We start from the raw sequence: 24843 nt of genomic DNA on the forward strand, positions 1-24843 counted from the left end.
AAAAAAAAAAAAAAAAAAAAAAAAAAAAAAAAGTTGATAACTTCCAGTGTTGACAATTTACAGATCACTTTGATAAAGCCTTTCAATTACAAATTCTTGATTTTTTTTTTTTTTGAGGTTTTTGCTATGTAATTCAAACTGGCCTTACATAGCCCAGGCTGGCCTCAAATTCATAGTGATCCTCCTGACTCAGCCTCCCAAGTACTGGGATCAAAGGCCTGTGCCACCATGCCAGGCCTTACAAATGCTTGAGATAGTAGATAAGGCCTTTTCTTTTCTTACATCAGATCACCTAAAAAAGTCAAGGCAACAGATAATAATTGAAAACAAATAAAAGTTGTCCATATAGCTGCTACAGGAAAGCTGAGAGATGGTTCTGGTCTCAGTAACTAGGGACTTGGATTTAAAAACCCAAAGAAAGCCAGGCATGTCGGCACACAGCTGTAATCCCAACAACTTGGGAGGCCGAGGCAGGAGGATTGCTGCAAGTTTGAAGCCATGCTGAACTATGTAGTGAGTTCAAGGACAGCCTAAACTACACAGTGAGACACTGTTTCAGAAAAAACAAAAAGCAAACAAACAAACAAAAACCTCACACAAGATCAACATCAAGGTCCTGAGTCTATGTGAAAACAGGAACATAGAATCCATACTCCATACTCATATCATTCTGTACAAACAAGGGAACTTCAAAAAGTTAATAACTTAAGCAAAAGTGTGCTAGGAAAAACAAAAACACACAGCTCAGTGGAGTGGCAAAGACAGATACGGAAGGAAGCTCTGCCTTCTGAATGAGCTTGGAGTGGAATTCAGGTACTCTGAAGAAACTGGTCTCCAAGAATTTGAAACAATGGACCAGAACCTCAAATCTCTACTGCTCACATAAAGAACCCTTATGAAAAAAACAAAAAAACACAAAAATCCTATTCCTAGTCACTAGATAACCCTGTCACTTCAGCAGAAGCAAATCTATTTAATAGATTCCTACAATTATTACATTTTAAATGAAAAACAAAGTTAAAATATTAAAGCATTAATAAAGAGCCATAATAAATGTAACTTCAAATAGTTAAGAATGTGTGAAGAGAGTATAAATTACTCAGTTTAACTGTTAACAAAAAGTACATCTGACTCAGGCATGCATACCCCTGTAAGCCTGGTACTCTTGGAAGCTGAGGAGGGAGGATTGCAAGTTCAAGCCCAGCCTGGAGAACTCAAGTGACTTTGCATGATCCTGTCTCAAAAAATATGAAGGACTAAGGATATAGCTTAGTGCAAAGATCCCAGGTTCAATCCCCAGTACTATAGAGGAAAAAAAAAAAAATACACCTAGGTAAAAGGGAGATGGATGTTTTGTACAGTTTTTACATTTGTTATTTTATTGGAAGTTTGAAATCACTTCAGAATGAAGCTTTAGAAATGGCCAAACATGACCTTGCAAGAGAAATATGACATAAAGAAACAATTTCCTTCCTATATGTGAAAATCAGAATAGTGATCAGAGTTAGAATTAAGAAAATGAAACAAATACATGAAACAAAAGCAAGCATGTATAAATGAGAAAAACGGTCAAGATAAACTGAATGAAGTGCAAAAACAAAATTTAGTTTTGATAAACCAAATTCAATTTCCATGAACAAAAGTCGCTAGAATAAGATACTACACAAACTAGACAGATAATGAACAAGTGAAAATCAATGTAATTGAAGAATAAGAGGAAAGATCTGTTATCAGACATAACAAAACTTACAGCAAGACAAGAGTAATTAGAGGAACAAAGGAAGCTTATATAACTAAAGAAAGAAGGATGAGTTACTACTTTTTGTTGAGAAAAGACTATGGAAAAAAATATTTAATTCCTATTAATTGTGACATACAAAGATTAGCCAGGTGGATTAAAGATCTAAATGTTAAAAGCAGCAAAGTAAGATTTTTTTTTTTAGAAGAAAATGAAATTTGAGTTAAGTAAAATCAGAGAAAGCACAAATTAGATTAAGTTTCATATTAAAACTAAAAGCTACTACATTACAAGACATTATAAACAAAATGGGAAAAGCCATATTGGAAGAAGACAAAAAACTCTAAGCCGACTAAGGATCACTTTTTTCTAGACTATTTAAGGAATCACAAATCAGTAAGGCAAATGACCCAACAAAAATAAGGGCAAACAATTTTCAAAGGAAGAAATCAAAAGGTCAACAGAAAAAGACTTAATCTAACCAGGTGGGGAAATAAAATGACAAGACAAATTCATACAATTGGACTAAAAAAAAGTTTGATAGTGTCTCCAAGGATAAGCAGCAGAACTCTCATAAGCTGTTGGTGGAAATAAAAAGTGGCATAATTGCACTGGAAAGCAATTTAGCAACACGTAGTGAAGCTGAAGATGTGACAGACTGTAACTTAATTCTACTTCCTCACCTTAAAGAAACTCCTTTGTACTAGGGCACACATCAGTTAATGCCGTCTATTCAAAAAGAAAAATCTCAACCATAAGGTAGTTGTAGTCTATAGTTAAGTGGGAAAATTTTTTGTTTACCCTTCAGTCCCATTCATCAAAATTAAAGCAATCTGTCTATAAATGACCCTTTTCTGTGAGGGGTGGTATTCAGACATTTAGATTTTAATTAACTCTGAATTGCCATGTATTAAAGAAATTACAATTCTTAAGTATTTACAAGTAGCAATCCATCCTAATGTAATTTTCTGCCTATGTTGTGAACAAAAACCATCTCTCCTTTTCATCCTAACCACCTGAAAGTTTAAGAGTATAAAAACAAAATAGCAAGAAAAAAAAATAGCAAAAGAAAATATAAAAGTGGCTGCATGTAATTCATTAAATCCTTAGTGCAGAATGACAAAACACAGTATGCACAGATTTCAATTTGAAATGGCTTAAGTTGCTGTCAATACTCTATGTAAGAAAACCTAATATTTTAGCTTAGTGAACACATCAAAAAAGTTACATTTGTACTGGTAAAAAGTGGTTTTCTGTACTTTACTACTTTATCAACCATGTGGGGGTGAAAATGACAAGACGACATACCTGGATCAGCTGCAGTGAAAGGAACACCATCAGATGTATAAAATGTTGGTTCATTCTAGAGTGAATCAAAGTAACAAAATTTCTCATTCAGAATTTTTAAAAAGTAAATTAATCAGTGCAGAATGGCTGATGTCACTCTTCTGTACTTGATAATGCAAGAATAAGAAAAAAAAAAAAATCTTAAATTCCTACCAACCACTTCACCGAGAAAAGTCTATGGCTTTTGGATTTCTATTCTAGTAATCTCATGTTCCTGAAGTTCAAATATCTGACATTCCTGATCAATTTTTTCTGTTGTATATTAGGATTCAACATCAGCTCATTTAGGCCATGTTTTCCCCCTTTCCTTAAGAACTGCCAAGAACAATGTGGGAACATTCCTCCATAGCTGCTTTGTATTTGGTCATGTCAAAATGTCCTGGTCATCGCTGGCCTAGTCACCATTTTTACTTTACTACAACATGTGAAGTACAATCTGAAATGGTGTACTTTGGTTATGAATCCTCTAGAAAATCTCCTCCTTGGCATCTCTATGCTGACTCAAGAACAAATCTATCAATCTCCCTTGTAGGGGACTGATCTTTCTCTGGATGGTTCCTTTCTCTTTATTTACCAGGTATCTGGCTCCTATCAATCCTATGTCAATATAAAGTTCAAGCAATACACAAAATTTAAAATATAAACACTGGCTTACCATAAAGTAGTTAGGATCGTTTTCAGGTGTTGCTTCTCTGTATGTCGAAGTTGCATGGACTCTACCCCAATTACTTGACCGGAGTTCTACAAGCTTCAACAGCATCTGTTTTACATCTCTGAAGGTAAAAGTCCAAAATGAGTTAACATGTATTCACTATATGTGTTATAAAGCTCTGAAATATCCCATGGATTCCTAAAACTTTATTTTCTAATTTAATATGTACACCCAATACTTTGTCAAGATATAGTGGTCCTTCAACTTACGAATGGCCTGACAAACTACTTGGTTTAATTAGGTTATTGGAAGATTCACCTGCCTCTTGTAATCTATAGCATGTACCCAGGTAAACACTCAGTTCTCAGCTATACTGACTTACAACCAACTTGAGTTACAACCAGCCTTCAGGAACCATTCGAGTTCATAAGTCAAGGGTACACTGTATTTCCTATAATGTTATAAATTCATTTTAATTTTTTAAAAACAGCATTGAAATGTGTTCCACATAATAGTGACTACTTCTTAAAAGCAATGATTATCTTTTAAAAATTCTTTTCTTTATTATACAGAAGTATTTGTTAACCCTGAAGTCTAAATCATTTGATTTTTCATCAGACTCATATCTTCCAAAAGGAAAATCTTACTACTTCAATTTTTAAAAATGTAACATAACAAAAATAATCAGTGAGAAGCCCCTGGTAAAATTGTATCTTTAAATATTTCTGTCAACCAGTCTGTAAGATTTCAATTACTCTGATGAAGTATACAGCAGATTAACCCCCCTGCCCGCACAAAGGGGCAAAAAATTGAGATCTATTAGTTTCTTTTCCTACCTGCTGCAGTTTGCATCTAGGACAACATTTTCAATTCTCTGAATAATTTCTTCCATATCAGTCTTTAATTTTTCTTTCCAAGCATCTTCCAAAACTGACCCTGTCAACTAAAGAAGCCAGATGTCAATAAAAAATTCAGTGGTACAGAAATTCTGAAAAGACATTAGTTACAATTCAAACATACAGTAGATTAAATATTCCCAAATACTCTTCATCTGTCTAATAACATTTATAGACCTCCATACCTTCTATATTCTTCCTGACTGAGACAAACTATAGTGGTACCTTGGATCATGAACTCAATTCTCTCCACAACCAAATTGGACAAGAATTGAATCAAATTTCCCCTAGATCAACATTAAACCTAACTGCTGAATTTAATTCAGTTCTCATCCAACTCAGATTGCAACCAGAATTGTGGAAATAATCAAGTTCATGAACCAATGTACCACTGTAAAAGAATAAAACTGTGGCAGAACTTTAATTATGGGTTTTGCGTCATGGCTGGTATCAATATTGTAATGGCAGGGTCAGGGATTTAGCTCAGTGACACCGCGCCTGCCTTGCAAGCACAAGGTCCTGAGTTCAATCTCCAGAACAACAACAAAAAAATTGTAATGGTTAAGACAGTCTATTAAATTTTAATGAACATGTCACTTTTTTGTTTTGTATTTTCTGGTACTGGGGATTGAACCTAGGGCCTTCATATTGAGCTATATCCTCAGCTCTTTTATTTTGAGACAGTGTCTTACTAAGTCACTGAGTTGCCCAGGTTGGCTCAAACCTGTGGTCCTCTTGCCACAGCCTTGCAGAGTACTGGGATTATAGGCACATGTCACCATACTTGGGTTGAACACATTACTTTTAAAAATATGCAATAAAAATAGAAGCTTTGAGTTAAAAGAGTTCCATTAAGAAAAAAGCAATTCACAGAAACTAATAAATGGATAATATGAAGGAATGCTTAAGTTTATTACTGATCAGAAGAGTGAAATGTAAAATGAGGTTTTGTTTTTACTCAATCTATGACAAAACAAAAACCAAGACTGATTAAATCTATCGCTACAAAATATGGGGAAAGAGATGTACTGTACTCATTTACTACTGTTGAAAGTATACTCTGGTTTAGTATTTGGAAGGAAATTTGATGTTACTTGTCAATACAAAGTACACATGCCTACTGACCCACCAAATCTGTGTTTAGGAATTTAATCTACAGAAATATCTATACATATAAAACCAAGATTATGGTAGTGCTTCAGGGGCTAAAGTGAAAATAATTCATTAATAGGATGCATAATATATATTAATGCAATGGGATTCAAAAAAGTTGATCAATACAGAGCTAAATCTGTGTGCCATGCAAGTGGGGGTAGGGGGAAGAGCCAGAACAGAATTAGATCATATTTACAGAGCACACAGATATGGAAAGGGAATTTACAAAAGGGAATATAGAGTGAACAAGTTCTATTTTTCACTTCTAAATCTCACTTCTTATATATACAAGTACTTATTGTACTGTTTTAACTTTAAAAACTTAATCCTGAATTCATTCACTCTACATTATGGGTAAAACTGTTCAATTTTTTTTTTTTTAAACCTACCTTTAGTAATTTTACTGCACAAATTAAGTTGTCATCCATTGGATTAGAGAAGAGAGCATTCAGCAATTCACGCAGACCAACTTGAAGAATATCTGCTCTTGTAACCTGTCCATTGCTTCCTTTGATCTTTCAAAGCAAAAGAAAATTAAAAACAAAAAACCCATAAGATATGTAAGTATCTAACAAAGTGTCAGAAAAATTAAGTGTTGTAGTTAAATACAAAAACCATAGGAACACACTATGTTCACATTCCCCAAAGATCTGGGATCATTACTTCCATGTAGGAAATGTGCAATGGCCATCACCGCCTCTTCACACCACATACTGGGGATCAAACTCAGGGCACTCTACCATTGAGCTACATCTCCAGCCCTTTTTATTTTTTATTTTGACAAAAGGTCCAAGTTGTCCAGGTTGCTTGAAAACTTGCAATCTTCCTGCTCAACCTTCAAAACAGATCAGATCATTAACAGCATTCTTTTTGCAGGGAGGGGTGGTACCAAGGATCAAACTCAGGACCTTGTAAGGCAAGCATGGTGCCATTGAGCTAAATAAATTCCCAAGCCAATAGCATTCTTAACTATTTTAAATTGGTGTTCATATTTTGTCTTATATAAAAATCAGACTGAAAAAATAAGGCATGAGATTTTTAAAAAACTAAGTCTTATTAAAATATGACAATAAATTAGGCATTGGACTGGATATAGAACTTTTAAACAGATACACTGATGAAAATGCATGTTCGATGGTAGATTCATTTGTCTACTGATGTTTACAACTGTAAGTACAGGGTTTATGATACTAAATTCATCCATCAGTGTTTATTACTGGACCTCATATGTAGGCTTATACAGATTAAGTGTAACACCTAAATTTATAAATATGTTCAGCTATGGATTTGTACCCATGCATTTTATGTAAAAATTAATATATATAATAAGACAAAAGAGCTATGTTGGAGGACTGTGGGGACTAAAGAGATGTTGGCCAAAGCGCACAAACTTTCAGTTAGACAGGAAAAATTAGTTCCAGAGATCTACTGTACATCATAATGACTAGTTAAAAACAATGTATTGTATACTTGAAAATTGCTAAGTTTAAGTATTCTATCAGAAAATAATATATCTATGAGATAAAACAGGCTAGTTTGATTTAGCCATTCCACTATACATCAAAATATAGTGTATACCATATTTAATTTTCACTTAATTAAAAAATAAGTAAAAAACAAAAACAAAAAAACAATAAACTATTCTGGGTTAAGCTGTAAACTCTCATCTCTATCATTTTCCCTCAAGACTTTGTATTCTGTAGTAAGTTATTTTGAGCTGCTATGTGAAAGTCAGTATCTAATTATATTAACATTCATGATTTAAGGATTCAAAGGTAACAGTTTCATCTCTTGAATGCTTATATTCACATTTATACTAGTTTCCTAAGAGTAGTTTTTTAAAGCTCAGTAATTATATTTAACATCCTGCCTATAAGCAGAAGAAACAAATGTCATAGAAGTTTCATTAAAATACAGACTTAAAAATAAATAAATAAAAATAGACTACTGTGAATGCATACTGAATTTATTTTTTAATCTCCCATTTCACATTTGATGTTATAAAAGTATAACATGAACAATTCCTTATTGAGATCAATTTTTTTCAGTCTCCATTAGTACTTATAAAGAAAATGTCTTCTTACCTCCAGGTTAAGATAAAGTTCTCCCAGAAAGAGTACAAATGCATGAAACCGTTTCCGAGTCACTTCATCCCCTTTTGCAGCTTGATCTTTAACTTCATATTCAGTCCGACATCTAATAAAGACATATCTTTTACAATCTCACATTGCTTTGTCTTTTAAAAAGTCAAACAAGATGGCCACTTATCTGTTTGGTTGTCCACAGCAAAAGAGGCAAGCACAATAACCCAATGCCCTGACATTACATAATCAAGAAGAAAGATTCCCCTTTGGCATTTATCTTTTCATACTATGACTCCCAGTCTTAAGAAACTAGTAATGGCAAAAAATAAAATGATCAGATTAAGTTTGTTCAAGTTTAATCTACAGAAGTTTAATGAGGTTCAGCGAATACTAGCAACAAAATGGGGTGGGGGCTCATCTTTTCTTTGGGGTTTTGATTAAGAAAGCATTTTTTTTAACCAAATTATCTCTATAAAGTTTTCTACTCCTTTGGATGTGAGAACTTTTGAAATAGGTCTTTAAAATACATGTATATAATAAATTGTAAATAAAAATTTAAGTTCATAATCTTTATACTTTTCATTTCAGTGTGGAAAAAACACCGATTGTATAAAACAATTTGATTTCTAGTTCCAACTGAAACGTAAAGCATCAAAATAACTCATTTTTTCTTGTTTTATTTTCTCTTGTCCTACTAATGTCACACAGGTAACAACAACAAAATTATCTTGGAGCTTTTAATCACACTTTCTACAAGGTATTTAATTGCAATAAGCAAGTCATTGTCTTCATAAGTGAATTATGGAGTAAGTTACTGGTAGTACTAAAGTGGATTTGTAAGTTTATAATTTTGGTGTTAAGTATTTTTTTCTTTATTGATAAAGTGTTAAGAAAATTCTGCGGAAGTAATTGGCCTGGCAAAACTGATTTTTGATAGTTTATCTTCTAAAGACCAAAAGTGAAAAGACTAAGGAGACAAAATGGCTTCCATACAACCAGTTTTATGTTTTTTCTTTCTTTCTTTTTCTTAAATTAACAAAGCCAAAGAAATTATCTATTGCCCAAATATTCACCTTGGGTCAGTCTGAAACAATTACAAACCCAGCATGGCTTATAGTGCCTATGTAGCCACTTCTAGTATTCACAAGCTTTATTAAATAAATTTCCCCTTGTTGGAATCAAATGTTATCTTATCATACATCCCCACCAGAAAAAAAGGTGGAATAGTCATAGAAAGAATGCACTGACTAATAATGGAAAAGACCAGTTAATCACTGCCAACTCAGCCATCCAAGCACCTTGTTGGCTGTTTTCTTTCCTTTCTTTTTGTAGGTTAGTTTCAATGAAACCACTTTTTTCTTTTACAAAATGCTAAAATCATTAGTCTGTACACTAGGACATGATGCTTTTGAAAAGTAAATCCTTCTCCTTTTACATGGCTAATTATCTAGGTGAAAGCTGTTTAAAGCTATGCATTTTCAATTATAAAAGAGCAATGTACTTTTTTCAAGAAGGTAAAAACAGGGAAAAAAAAGATCAAAGTCGCCCCTAATACCACTACAACCAAGAGGTAATTGCTGTAACTTCATTTGGTCTTTCTTCAAAGTATACATTTCTCAGTAAGTTAGGATTATGCTGTTTTTTACTTGTATCATTAGTATTTGTCTATATTAGTGTCTTTTACAGCATTATAGTACTATAGAACTGTACATAGGGAGGGATACAAAGATCAAAGAAAGCCAGAAGAATGTCTCTTAAAAACAAAAGGAAAAAAGACAACTCCGCTTCTACTGATCAACTACTGTACATAAATTTCCAAGGTGGGGGCAGGGTCTCAGCCCTATTTTATTTTATTTATTTATTTATTTTATTTTATTTATTCATTTTTTTTTAGCCCTATTTTAAATCTCTATGCAACTGCAAGGCACAGCTAGGGTAAAAAAGCACTGAGGAATGCAATAAAGCAGCCTTTCTGACATTCTGCTCCTAAAACTACCAAGAAGTTATCATTTCCATTTCATTTGTTGTCTAGAAGCTATTATTTGCATTTCTTTACAGGTAATTTTTTAAAAAACTGTATTTTTCTGAATTGTACCTACCCAGAGGCATCCCAAATATTCCTATTAAGACACTGGTGTTTTTATTTCTAAAAGGTCTCTTTTTAATAAGTATTATATGAACAAGCTTAGTGTCATGTGCTACAAACTTTCCTATTTTCACTTCATTAAATTTATGCCAACTATTATAGTCCACATATAACTAAATTTGTTAATGCCTTTTTTTAGGACCCATGGGTACCATGTCTTACTGAAAAGAGCTTTACCAACTCAAGAGTTTTGTTTCTCAATTTTCACCCTTAATAATGAATTTATTGTTTCAACCTGAGTCTTTGAATATGTATTTGGAAATTAATTTGGTGTAAAGAGTAAGAGAAGAACCATCTTTTTTTTTTTTCCTGAGTGCTCCAGCTGTCAAAGCATCACAAATAATGTTTTACATAAGCATTTGAAATACCAACTTCACTTTTTTTTCCAGTGCTAGAGATTGAACCTAGAGCCTTTAAATGGCTAGACACACTAAAAGTATCTTTAAAGAACAGACAGCTAGCTAGGAGCAGTGGTTCATGACTGTATTTCAGCTACTTTTCAAGGCTGAGGCAGGAGGATCCCAAGTTGGAGGCCAGCCTGAAAACATAGCAACACCCTGTTTCAAAATAAAAAGGGATGGGGATGTAGCTCAGTTGTAGAGCACTTGCCTAGCACATACAAGGCCCTACATTCAAACCCCAGTAATACTAAATAAAAAAAAAATCAAAAGATAAATTATTGGCACTCTACTCAATTAATATAATTCTACTCAAATGGTAAAATTATTTTCTTTAAATTAGCTTATGAGTTTAATACTGTCCCTCAAATATCTAACAAATACTGCCAATGTTTGTATAACTCAAACATTGATTTTAGAGTTCACTGGATAAAAATAATAAAGCAAAGGAGATAACCACAGAAAAGAATGGGAGAAAGTGTGGTGTGGTGTAATATGCCTATAATCTCAGAACATGAGAGGCTAAGGCAAGAGGATCAGCTGAGCTCAAGGCCAGCTTGGGCTACATGGTATACTAGTTCAAGGCCAGTCCAAACTACATAACAAGACCCTGTGTCTCATTAAAAGAGAGAGGAGAGAGAGAAGAGACAGGAGAGAGGAGACAGAAGAGAGGAGAGAGAGAGGGAGGGAGGGAGAGAGAGAGAAAGGGAGAGAGCTGGGTTTAAAAGTGTGCATCTCTAATCCTAGCACTTGAAGGCTGAGGCAGAAGGATCTTGAGTTCAAGGTCAGCCTGGATACATAGTAACTTCAAGGCTGGCCTGGATGACATAGCAAGACTTAAAATAGATAACTAATAACCATATACTTAAATTATTAAGAGGTTTTTCACAGCTTTTATATGGTATATAGAAGGATTAAATAAGAAAATATAACTGTCTAGATTTAAAATTCAAATTTAAAAATAGCAATAAAGGTAGTTCAAATCAATCAGGAAAAAATGAATTATTCACTTGTATTCTAATCTTAATGAAATTAGATCCTTTCTCAAACCAGAATGTCAAAAGTACTCTTACGAGAGCATTTCTGACATCTCAGAAAGGCCCTTCTAAATACAAAACCAAAGGCAGAGATCATAACAGGGAAAAAGAACTTGATATGGTTGACTATAAGCTTTTATTATGCAAATTAAAATGGTCTACCCTTTCTCTTGCAATTTTCTGCAACATACAATCTTTAGAAATGAGGAATGGTCAAATTCTAGTATATTTAAAAGTAGTTTTCCTTCAATTTCATATTCACACTGACCTTTGAAGTAGCAATTGGCGGAAGTTGCCACTCTGTGGACTAATTGTCAGATGATGGGACAGGTAATTACACAGGCGAGCTCCCATGTAAGAGAAATTTGGGATAGATGTGGCCTTTTAAAAAGAAAAGTTTTGTATGATATATATATAATATATATATTATTAATGCAAACATTTAGCAACATTTTAAAGGAAAAAAACACTCTGGTTCCCAAAAGTAACCATATTGTATAGGAAAATGGTAAGTTTTTTTGTTTAAGTATGAGGAAATTAAGTTTACTCTCCCTCCCAATTTTATACCAAGAACCACAAGTACAAAGAAAAATGCTTAAGGCAAGTTCACCCTTACCACCACCACTCAACTGACCTGAGGTTACCAGAAAGCAACTGATATCTTGATACTAACCTTTTCCCTCTGAAAATATGAACATGTACCCAATTGCATGGCAGTAACAATTATAAATGAAGAAAACAGCTGCCAAACTACTGAATAGTGGTGCTTCTCAGGGACAAGAGATTTACAGGTCTATCAGTCCACAATACGATGTTTGAGAATTCTACATTGCGACTTTGGACATCCATAAACCTCCCTGAGCTTCTATTTCATTTCTGAAGAGGTGATTATCTGTATCTGCATAAGGTGCTAACATTTAAACAGCAAGCCAACAATGCTTGGGGTAAAGAGAAAATAAAAACAGATGAGCCATTTAAAAAAAAAAAGGCTGAGAAAACACACATAGCAAAGATTGTATGTTGTAGCCAAAGCAGCACTCAGGAGGTTTAACTTTAATCACAATTTTTAAAGATAATAGTAAAGAAAGTAGTTTTTCACCTATACTAGGTAATAAAACACACAAAGTGGCTAAAGGCCAGCCAAGATCCTAAAGGTAATCAACTGCAGATTCTGGGCCTAACAAATGGCCTCTTGCTTCTTTGACTTCCTACGGAGTGGTAACCTTAGGTCAGTCACTTACCTCTCTGCTCAGATATGTATAAAATGGGGTTAAAACAAATAACTTGCAACCACTGAGGATTAAATGGGTTAACTACATGTGAAGTGCTTAGCACTGGCTGTCATATAATAAGTACTTTATAGTTATTTTATCTTTTATTTCTAATTATTTCCTTGATCACAGGTGATGCTGTACATATCACGAAAAAGGCAAGACTGATTTCTCCTGACACTATATATGCTTAACAAAAGGAATTCTAACTGATATTTTCCCATTATTGGCATTTGTCTGTTTTCCTTTTCTTTTGGAAGTTATCACACTCATAATTCAAAGACTTAGTTCTACAAGGCTGTCATTCAAATTTTCTACTTTCTTATCTGCACCCCAATTTTCTCCTACAGATAACCACATTCAATTCTTTCAGATGAAAAGACTTGAGACTCTGTTCTCCACACTGCATGATTTTTCAGTTTAAATGTATTTATTAGGTACTACCATGGAACATGAGCTTTTGCCCTACTCAAGCCTCCTCATTCCACTATTTCTCTTATCCACCACCTACCAATATGGTTTTATGATTTTAGTTGTGTTTTCAGTGGCACCAGAAGCATGTACTAGATCAATTCTTTTTTTTGTTTGTTTGTTTGTTTTGGACCAGGGATTGAACTCAGGACCTTGAGCTTGAGGCACGCAGCAGTACCACTGAACTACATCTCCGGCCCAATTCTTCCCTTTTTAAAACAATTTTATTTTCCCTAGCCCTATATTCATTAGCTTAGCTAGGTTGTAAAATTTATTCCAAGCATGTTCAAACATAGGTATGCTTAATTTACCAGGGAAATCTTTGCTGAAGCTTTCTGACTTATTCCAGTTAACCCCAGCTACTCTAATAGCTAATGCCTTGGGATCACCTTTCACCATCATGTAGATAATTTACTTAGCCTCTCCTATAGAATTACCTATTCCCTTGCCTGTATCTGCTCTTTTTGGTGGGGGAGTACCTCCTTTGTTAATTTAAGGATTACAATAAAACCTCACACTGGCTACAAAAAGATGTAGAAAGTCTATTTTTTTTACCTCACTGGTCTGCAACTCAACTTTAGATCTACCTAGTCACTTACCAAATATTTATCTATTTTCTAATCCTCAAAACTAGGCTTTTAACTTTTTCCATCTTCTTTGTCCTTACTGGATCTCTACCTTTTACAAATCCCCAGTCATTTCAATGGTATTTAAGGTGGAATCAAATGTGAATGTTTATGTTTAGTCTATCATTTTTTATAATAGGTCCTCTACTGTAAGTCGGTAAATTACTTTAATAAAACATAAAAGCTATGGATAAACTTGTATATTCAATCAATGTATCCCTGAAAACAAATAGTTAACACTGAGTACATATAAGAACTGGCCTTGAGACAATCATACAGCTCATCAGGTAGGTTACAGATCATCCACCCAGCCTAATAATCAGGAACTAGGATTATGCATCCTACTGAGAAACTAGAGAAATCAGAAAAGCAAGAAGTATTTTCTTCCATTTTCTTATCTCATATTCCTTTTCAATCCACGTAGAGGCAGAAAGTAAGAATCAGGACAGAGCAGTTCTATTTCCTAAAACTCATGCTGTTCCTGAAACCCAATAGATGGCTATGTCACTGTGGTTCAGTAACAGCCTGCAACTTGGGAAAGCAGCCAAATGAAACATTAGACAGGGTTGGTTTGCTATCATGATCACTCTTCCATATATTCTTAATTTAAGTTGCTCTTTTAGCAATGACAAAGAACACTAAACTTTATATTTCTGTTCAGCTATTTCCGACCAGTCTCACAATGACAAAAAATTTTATTAAAAAGCTAGTGTTTTATCTACTTCATACTTTCACTACTAAAATAGCATTTTATGTCAGTGGTAAACAGATTAAGTTGAAAACTAAACACTGTACGACAAAAAAAAACTCAACAAACTTTCAAGAAATTAAGACTTAATTAAGATATAAATCCTTAAAATTAAAGTTAAGACAAGTAAAAATGTTAAGACTCAGGACAACCCATTTTTCAGTCTGGTTTTTTTACAAGACTCATTTATGAGGCAAGAATGTTCTAAGACTTTTTTCTTCCCTTCTCCAATAATACTACACAGAGGAATAATAATTGCTCCTCCAATAATTCAACACACAGGAAAAAACAGCTGCATTCTTTTGTGTTATTCTTTTGTGTTAAGTTTCAGATCCTCCAAAACGGGAGAGAGAAAAAAAGTTGATACTTATGTAGTCTTCCCCTAAGCTTAGCCCAAATCTCCTGTAGTTCTGCCATGTTTATAGCATCTTGGTTACAGCAATGAATATTGCCTGTACAAAGCCATGGCTACACAGGTGGACTGGCAGTCCAGTTTGGCTCTGAGACAGGATCTCCAATGACAGAAATTTCATACAAGACAGATTTCAAAGCTCCCATAAACCATAAAGAATTACCAAGTGCAGAGACAGATGAACATAAACCTGGCCTCCCTTAAGGAGTAACCATCATCCTTGGAATTCAAGGACAATACTGCATGCTATTAGCCAACCTACTTGCTGATAGATAAGTTCCACAAGTTCTTGCAAAGCATCATCTGTTGTAACCCAGCCATTCAGGGTCTCTGCAAAATGTTCAATTTCAGTTTCAAAACTGCCAGGTTGCTCTGTAAGATGATTCAAAAACTCCTGAACATAGTCTGACAGAGTAGGATAATCTTCACAACCATCCTCATAGGATTCCTAAAGGAAAGAAACAAAACACACAAAACAGACACACACATACACAAAGAAACAACTTTAATCCATGTAACAGGATAAAAATATGCAGTGCCTTTAAGTTGGAATGTCTCTAGCATAAATAACTGTTTAAGGATCCTTCTCATGGTAATTTTTAACATATGTTAAGTCTAACACAAGCATTGGGCAACATTTTTCTTCCATACACTAATTCTGCCAACTATAACTCAAGTGACAAACATGACCATGGCAATCTTCCCCATACAAACACAAACGCAGCCATCTGCCCCCAAATCATAAAACAAATTCAGTTCATAAATTCAGGTACCACTGTACCAAGCTATCCTTTCTTGGGTTGTACCAGGAGAGTTCTATTTAACTAGACAAGTAATTGTCTTCTCAATCTTGACAAATGTAGAAAATGGCTGAGAAAGTTTAAACCAATTTTGCTATAATACCAATATAAAAAATTAAGAATTTAATCTTTATGGATAAAAATAAAATCTATGATTTGCTTCAAAATGGGAGGAAATGATGGACTAGGGATATATGAGTAAGAATAGCCACATGTAGCTTACTATTTAGACTAGGGAGATCTACAATACTATGCCTTACATTCTTATAGATGTTTGAAAATTCCTATATTGCAAAGAAAAATTCTAGAAAGCTTTGTTATCTATTGGTTAATCCCCAAGGACAGGGAAATGCCTGTGGTTGCTAAAGTTTAAAATTTCATTACTGGGTAAATGGCAGGAGACTTTTTGGCTGCTACATCTAGGTTTCTAAAAAACCTTAAGATTAAGTAGTTTCCAACTTATTTTTCCACCACTGGAAATATTTCACTTTGGTAGTTGCCAACTTTATAATTAATGGCAAGAGGCTGAGGAGGCAAGTTTTGCCAAAAGTTATCAATCAGGCCAGAACAGCAACCTTCCCATTATCAATGCCTGGAATATAATTCAAAGCATGTTAAAATTTACCTAATAGCTATGCTCAAATAATACCAATACTAATGCCGGGGATTTAGCTCAGTGGTTTCACCACCTGCCTCAAATAATACCAATACTGCTTGATACAATTTACTCTTTTCCAAATAGACTCGTATTAGAAGCCACATGAAAAATCATATAGTATGGCCAGGAATGGTGGTGCATGCTTGTAATCCCAGCATATGGGGAGACTTAGGCGGAGGATCACTGAGACTTTAAAGCCAGCCTGGGCTACAAAGTGAGTTCAAAATGAGTCTGGACTACATAGAGTGAGATCCAGTTTAAAAAAATAAAAAATTATTTAGTATGGGGTTGGGGGTTTGGCTCAGTGTTTCTGCCACCTGTCTTATAAGTACCAGGGCTGAAGTTCAATCCCCAGTACCCCCCCAAAAAATCATTTAGTATGAAATCATTTTGAGAGGGCTTAATGCTCATTATCAAGTGCATAAAAAAATACATAGTTAAAAAAATACCTTAGAAATTTTGCAAGCTGGAGATAAAGTGTTAGTAGAAAGACTCATGACCGTTCAATGTTTCTTAAAAGATTTTGAAATAGAAGATTTACGTGCATTATCTCATTCAACCCTAGAAAATTCTAAGGTATACACTGGATCCCTCCGATAAGAAGAAACAGGTGCAGAATAGTTGTCATATTGATTATTGTTGGTATTGTGTGCTGAGTGCCTCGTGAGTGCCTGACTGTTTTAGGGGCTGGGAATACTGTCAAGACATGCTGTCTGCCAGAAATAAGACAAAGTCCTCTTCTCATGCATTCCATGATGAAAGACATATTCAGACACTGAAATACACTATAAAAAAATACGGGCAGACAATCTAAATTGAGACAGAAAAAAAAAATCTACCCTCAGAGACATCTGAGCAAAGATATCCTATACAGTGGGCACAAGATACACATAGGTCTCAAAGAGGTAAGTACTTAGTGAAAGCAAGAGGGTGGCTAAAACATAGGCACTGAGGATAGAATGGTAGCTCACAAGGTCAGTGAGGCAGACAGGCCTAGTAATCTCCTTAGAGCCACATTAACGAGACTGGTCTAAAGGCCTGGGACAAAATGGCAACGGGAAGGTCTGAGCACAGAAGAACTATACACCAACCTAATTTGTGTGTGGTCTCACAGCAAGTTAGAAGAACTGAGCACAGATCAGACTGTATTTTTACTCTCTATACCGGTGATGAACCTTTTATAGCTTTCAGTGATACAAATAGCCCATTATAACATGTGTGCCATAGGTTTACCATCACTGCTCTATACTGTATGCAATATCGGAGTCTAAAATTCAACTTTGACATTATCTATACAAATGTTCATTGCCAAGAAATCCACTCAACAATCCATTAAAGGAATTGGTTAAATACTGTATATCCATGTAATGGACTACCATATAGCCATTTAAGAAAATCACACACACACACACACACACACACACACACACACACACACACATGTATTTGGTACCAGGGATCGAACTCGGGTCCTTGCACTTGTGAGGCAGGCGCCCGAACCACTGAGCTAAATCCCTGGCCCCTACCAGATATATTTTTATATAGCCATTAAAAAATATTTACAAAGCAGGCATGGTGACACATGCCTGTAATCCCAACACTCAGGGAGGTTGAGGCAAGAGTGTTACAAATTCAAGCCTTGTCTGGGTGACTTAAGAAACTTAGTGAGGGGCTGGGGATTTAGCTCAGTGGTTCTGCAGGCACAGGGACTTGAGTTCAATCCCCAGTACCAAAAAAAAAAAAAAAAAATTTAGTGAGGCACCATCTCAAAATAAAAAAAGGGCTGAGGATGTAGTTTAGTATGAAGGTCCTAGATTCAATCCTCAATACAAATTAAAGGACAGGAAAGAAAAGGAAAAGAAAAATATCTCCAAAACACTATGTTAAATGAAAAATTAAGTATACAACCATATTTTAGCATAACAATTTTTTAAAAGATATTTATTTGTATAGGCAGAGATAATTTCTGGAAAAACAAATAATGGACAACAGTATTTACCTGTGGAGTAAAGAAATGCTCCTACTATAAATATTTATGCTCAGAAAAATGGTTAAAACTGCTAAGCATAAAAATGCACACATAATATATTTAACTATAATTGGTTTTGCAGACTTATAGTAGCCTACCATTATTAACAATGGCAGAAGGCAAATCTATAGGTTCCAGTTAAAACTATTAATTTTCAGTTTCTATCAAATGTCATTCATTGTGGCAAAAATGCATTTTCAGTTTTTTATAAAGTCAACAGCATTTAAAAAAAAAAGAGTCTAAATTCTGATAAGTAACAGAAAAGCAGAGCTGCTGTGAATATATATAGCAGAAAGCTGGATCCAGAGCCTTTTATTTTAAGCACAAAAGAGGCAGAGTATTCCAAACTGACAGGCATCCCAACATGTTTGAATCAAAGCCTGAACTAGTTCTCTAACACCAGGCTTTTCAAAGCACAAATTTCTTCAGTCTTCAATGTGGAGTCAAATGGCTTTCAAGCTGAAGAATATTTTCAAACCTTATTTTTCTTAGAATTATACAGCAACAATTAGGAAGGACATCAACTAGAAAATGTACCTTTCATGGTAGGAATTATACATGCACTGTTAAGTAATGAGAACCTAAGCCAAGGGCGTAAAACCTACAGCATGTGTGATGCAATGGGCTTTTTGTATCACTGAAAGATCTAAAAGGTTCACCATCAGTGATAATTCAAGGCAGTGGGAATAAAGACATAGATAATACTGAGACAGTGGAACAATCATGACTATTTAAACTAGCTGGACTGAACAGAGCCAGGGTAAGGGTATGAAGGACAGAGGTGTCAATATATCAAGTTTTTGGCCTAGGATAGTTAGAAAGAAGGGAATCAAAGAAGATGAACTGCTTTTAACATTTTTTTTTTTTTTTTTTTTTTTTTTTTTTGGTACCGGGGATTGAACTCAGGTCCTTGCGCTTGCAAGGCAGGCCACCGAATCACTGAGCTAAATCCCCGGCCCTATTTTAAACATTTTTTACCATGTAGTTCAGGCTGGCTGTGAACTAATGGCAATCCTCCTGTCTCAACCTCCCAAGCGCTGGGATTATAGGTACGCAAAAGCACGCCCAGTTCTTCAGTTTTATAATTGAGTTTGAATATGTGATTCTCATAAAGATGGCAAACAAATGGAAACAAGCTTAGAGTTCAAAGAATTAGATTTCAGGGTTAGCACATGGGAAGGTAATCAGATTCTATGGAAAGACAGGATTAGCAAGGAAGGTAATAAAATGGAAAATACCTCAGGGACTAACATGTGACGGGAGAAGAAATACTATGATTTGCAAGTTGGGAGGGTAAACCAAGTAATGCCACAGAAGTCAAAGGAGAAAATAAATGAAGGTAATCCTCTTAATATTAAATGTTATGAAATAAATTTACAGACTGAAATATGAACAGAAATAATGGCTGCTGAGAGTTAGGAGTTACACACAAAAAAAGAAATTAGAATAAAATCAGTTATCTTTTTTTTTTGGAGAGTGGGTCTTGCTGTGCAGTTCAGGCTGGCCTTGAACTATGTAGCCCAGACTGGCAAACTAAAAGCAATCATCCTGCCTCAGCCTCCCAAGTGCTAGGATTTCAGGCACACAACACCATGCCCAGCTCTAAAGTCACTATTTTAAATACTTAATTTTTATAAAATGTTAAAAGGAGCTTTTGAAAGACTAAAAAAGGTAACTTTAACCATGCATGGCAGTTCACACCTACAGTCCCAGCATTTTGGGGGGCTGCAGGGGGATCACAGGTTTGATCCAGCCTGGGGACATCAGCAATTTAGCAACTCAAAAAAAAAAAAGGGCTTGGGGATGTAGCTTAACATGAAGACACTGGGTTCAATTTCCAGTACCAAGAGGGGGAGGCATGTTGGAACACACCTGTAATCCCAGCACTCGGGAGGCTGAGACAAGACTGACATAAGTTCAAGGCCAGCCTGAACTACAAAGTGAGATCCTGTCTCAAAAAAGGTAACTGACACGTAGCACAGTTTCCTAGCATTCTCATACTTTTAAAGTGGATAGATCATATTATGCTCATGGATCATTCTGTGTTCAACAGCTAAAATGGAAGTAAAAGGACAATAGATTTAAAAATCAGGACAGCATCATTAACTGTTAGAAAAAAAATATCACTACATCTGAGGGGATCAGACTGCAGAGGTCTGCACAGTCAGTGAAAAGTAAAACAGTGCTAATAATGAGTAAGTTTACATTGTAGAGTACCTTATTACTGGAAGGCAGAGGAAAAACTAGGCAGTAACTTAAAGAGGGATACCCTTAGGAAGAAAAATCTGATTTTGTTTGTTTTGCAGAGAGGACTTCTCCCTCTTAATAAATGCTTTAGGAACACAAATGTAGAATGCTTGGTACTGGTAAGTAAACTGCAATAAATATCAATGCATACTGGTTTGCCTGAGAAATAAAGACAAGGAATAAATGGATACAGCAATTCACTGCTAAGAGGGTATAAAAAATAAATTCTAGCAGAAGGTTAAAGAAAGGACTGAAGATAAAAGAGCTCGGCGCTTTGAAAGGGTTAACAAAGTATAGCAAAAGATTATCACAATGGCTGCTTGAAAAGAATTTTTTTAAGTATCCAGGAATGAATCCAGGAGCACTCTATTACTGACCTACATTCTAGCTCTTTCATTTTTTTATTTTGAGACAGAGTCTCATTAAATGCCCAAGCTAGCCTCAAACTTGCAACTTCTGCCTCAGCCTTCCAAATAGCCGAGATTACAGGTGTATGCCACTGTGCCTGGCTAAAACAATGAACTCTTAAGACCTGGCTCGGGCCGGGGATTTAGCTCAGTGGTTCAGTGGTCTGCCTTGCAAGCACAAGGACCCGAGTTCAATCCCCAGTACCAAAAAAAAAAAACAAAATAAAACAAAAAAAAAACCCCAAAAACAACAAAAAAAGAAAGACCTGGCTCAGGGATATCCAGCAACTGATTTTCATATAAAGAACAAAAAGCAAATTCAAGAAATTTATAGAAATGCAAGAGGGTGACCACTAGACTGGATGCTGCATGAAGTCAGGAATTTTTGTCTATTTTGTTTGCTGTTATATGTCCAGACTTGACTCATGGTTAAGTACTCAACTACTTGTTGAATAAGTGAATGTAGCTAACTCTAAATTATGGTTATTATAAAGAAAAGCTTCCCTCACAAGATCTTATAAGAGGTTCTACTGTTTTATGACTAAACAGACTGAGAAATACTTTTAGCCTTGACTGAAGGTAAATGTGAGGGTAAGGCAGGAAAGCCATAAAATGCATCAGACCACTCTAGCAAACCAGAATACTTATGGAGTCCAAGTGGGTTACAAATGAATAAAGAAAGCCAGGTAGCAAATGGTGTGCCTCTATTCTGCTCCAGCCAATTTCTGCTCTATCAGAATGCCAATTCACTATGGCTAGATCCTATGGTTTCAACCAATCAGAAAATTCAGATTGACAACATCTAATTTAAACAGAAAATAAAATAAGCTTTTTAAAAGTTTTTAAACTATAAGCCAGTCTTCTAGTTTATAATTTGTCTTGTTATTTCCCCCCCTTTGTTACCAGGGATCGAACTCGGGTCCTTACATTTGCAAGGCAGGCACCAGACCACTTAGCTAAATCCGCCGCCCTTAATTTGTCCTGTTAAACAGCACATAGAAGGAGCTCATCCACTAGAGGATAACAAAGACTAGCTCAAAATAAACGGTCTAACATGATATAATAATGCTACTCTATAGGTCCTGAGTCAAGTAACTTTTTTTCTTTTTTTTTTTTTGATACCGGGGATGGAACTCAGGTCCTTGTGCTTGCAAGGCAGGCGGCAAAACCACTGAGCTAAATCCCCGGCCCCCGAGTCATTTAACTTTGTACAGTACTGTGAAAGACTGTTATCTCTCCCATCATAAAACAGAAGAAATCAACTTGGAAGAAAACAAATGGAGAACTGTTTGGAGCTGCTAGACAGTGAACATCCTTAAGAGTTTATTGAACTACTCATAGAACTCTCTAATGGTTCTTTTCCTCTCTGAGCCAAATACATTCTTCTGACAAGAATCAAAGCTGTTCTCAAATCAACTGCTCCTCCTGCTATGTGTACACTCTATTTTTAATCCCAAGACTTTTTCCTATATGGTACAAAATGGATAGTTTCTTTGAAATACAGCTTTGCATATTTTTCTTACCAAATATAAAAAGCCCCCCAAAAGTGTGCCAATCATTAGTTATAATACAAACTAAATCCACAACTAAGTATAACATACCTATTAGAACAGCTACATAGAAAATATCAAGTGCTGCCCAGCACAACTACCAATTATATACTACTCAAGAGTGTAGAGTGAAATGATCTCTTTGGAAAACTATTTGGCAATGTTAACTAAAGCTGGCTACTCTATGTTCCAGCAATTCTACCCCTTGGTATATATCAATCAGAAATAAAGGTCTACCAGGCCATGGACAGGAACAGAAATCTTATTCATAATAACCTAAAATGGAAGCTTTTTCATCAGCAAATAAAACTTTGATATGGTCATGCAATAAAATGTTATAAGGACAAACTCAAATTATGTAACAACATGAGTTAATTTTGATGTAGAGTGCATATGAGGAACAATATAAATTTATATAACTTTAAAAACAAGCAAAACCATCTTAAGGTAAAGCAGTGGTTACCTTGGGCATCATTAATAATTAGAAGAGGATAAAGAGGGCTTTAGATGTTGACCACATTCAATTTCTTGATTGGGAAGGTAATTACCTGAGTGTTCACTCTGTAAAACTTAGCTAATCTTTATGTACACTTATGTTGTATTTCAATATAAGTAAGAGGACGGGAAAGTGGGCTTTATGCTGAAGTATTATCAATTTTTCAACCTAGTAAAATGATTTCTTCTCCCACTGCTATACAATTACTCATCTGGGTCTACCTACCTGGCGTAACAAATTCCTTTCTAGATATTCTCTGTGCTTTTCGCTTTCTGCTACTAAGAAAAATATGGCCAATTTTAAGAATGGTTATATTACTTTATCAAAACCCCTTCCAACATTTCTGCAACAGGTAACTGGCATCACACTTCCATTTTAACATAATGAACTATCACTAGAAATGAGCCTAGATGTGTAATTTTTCCATATGCAGAAAACTGTCACGTTTACTCTTAAACCACTAATGAATATTTAACAACTTCACTAAATCAGCTTTGCTTGGCCACTATAAACAAGCTGTCCATAAAATTTGGAAAGATATTGTTTTAGAAATTGAAAATGTCCTTAACATCAGATTTATTAGCTGATACTCTAAAGACGCTGAAAAAAACACTGCAGTAAACCAAACAAGAATTCTTATTCTCAAGTTTACATTGATACTTTAACTGTAATTACAAAATACTTCTCAATCAGTTGTTCCCATGAGTGCAATGAATTGTTTTCAAATATGCAGTACAGAAAGCACCAGCATACCTAAACAATAATATTACTGTATTCCTGTGGTTTTAATCCAGGATTTGAGGAAAAAGGTGTACTCACTGTATAAGCAGAATAACCTGATGGGTAAAATTCGGGGGCGTTGGCAGACAGCTTAGACATTAACAGGAGCCACAATGTTCCCATGAGTGCAATGAATTGTTTTCAAATATGCAGTACAGAAAGCACCAGCATACCTAAACAATAATATTACTGTATTCCTGTGGTTTTAATCCAGGATTTGAGGAAAAAGGTGTACTCACTGTATAAGCAGAATAACCTGATGGGTAAAATTCGGGGGCGTTGGCAGACAGCTTAGACATTAACACAGGAGCCACAACCACTTGGGGCTTAGCCATTGCTGACTCTGAGCTCTGCTGGGGGATTTTATCCTGTGAGCTAGGTGGAGCTCTCAGGGGCCTTGTTTGTTCTAAGAAAAAAAGCAGTGTTAGATGCATTCATTCCTTTGTATAACAACTTACTAGATGCTGAAATCATTTGAGAAGCGCCAGTTTTTAAGAACTAAATAGAAAATTTAAGATTGTGGCCAAAATATGTAGAGACCCTGAAAGAAAAAAGAACAATAGACTTGGTTTAGCCCTTTTATGAAGAAACTTGCCCCCCAATTGAACGCCTGAGGGCTAATTCTCCTTCTCTGTTTCAAGGAGTTGGTTAAGCCTCATGCCCCACTTCACCTGGCCGGGGAGAGGGCGGCGATGTTACTTCCTCCCCGGACGCCCGAACTCCGAGACCGCGCCGTCCCCTCCCCCAGCCGGGGCACAAAGGATTCCAGCTGGCAGCCACCTTCCCACCGGTTCGTTCCTCCCCCGTGACGAGGGGGCCCCTCGGGGATGCTCTCGGGGAACCGCGGGACAGAGGACACGCACGCCGGGCCTCGGCACACGCGCAAGGCCGCGGG

At 35.5% G+C, this 24843-nt stretch overlaps 1 protein-coding gene and 1 long non-coding RNA gene across 3 annotated transcripts in view; one reads left to right on the forward strand and one right to left on the reverse strand.

Moving 5' to 3' along the window:
* Positions 1-24741, reverse strand: part of Paip1 (poly(A) binding protein interacting protein 1) — a 28234-nt gene extending 3493 nt beyond the window's left edge. The window contains exons 1-9 of one of the 2 annotated variants that reach the window (XM_010629908.3): positions 24620-24741; positions 24188-24354; positions 15244-15429; positions 11722-11834; positions 7873-7984; positions 6178-6303; positions 4574-4680; positions 3741-3858; positions 3047-3101 (exon numbers count right to left, since the gene is read on the reverse strand). In XM_010629908.3, the coding sequence (XP_010628210.1) occupies positions 3047-3101; positions 3741-3858; positions 4574-4680; positions 6178-6303; positions 7873-7984; positions 11722-11834; positions 15244-15429; positions 24188-24283 (913 nt within the window). In that variant the 5' untranslated portion in view covers positions 24284-24354; positions 24620-24741. Of the gene's footprint in view, positions 1-3046; positions 3102-3740; positions 3859-4573; positions 4681-6177; positions 6304-7872; positions 7985-11721; positions 11835-15243; positions 15430-24187; positions 24553-24619 lie in introns of those variants that run through there. The other variant, XM_019208299.2, reaches the window with a different exon arrangement.
* LOC104866108 overlaps positions 24644-24843 on the forward strand; it is a 4864-nt gene continuing 4664 nt past the window's right edge. Inside the window, exon 1 of the long non-coding RNA XR_781339.2 lies at positions 24644-24738. This is a non-coding gene — a long non-coding RNA (uncharacterized LOC104866108). The remainder of the gene's footprint in view (positions 24739-24843) is intronic.

The sequence above is a fragment of the Fukomys damarensis genome, unplaced genomic scaffold (assembly GCF_012274545.1).
Source record: "Fukomys damarensis isolate Sample0158 unplaced genomic scaffold, DMR_v1.0_HiC HiC_scaffold_1, whole genome shotgun sequence".
Lineage (NCBI taxonomy): Eukaryota > Metazoa > Chordata > Mammalia > Rodentia > Bathyergidae > Fukomys > Fukomys damarensis.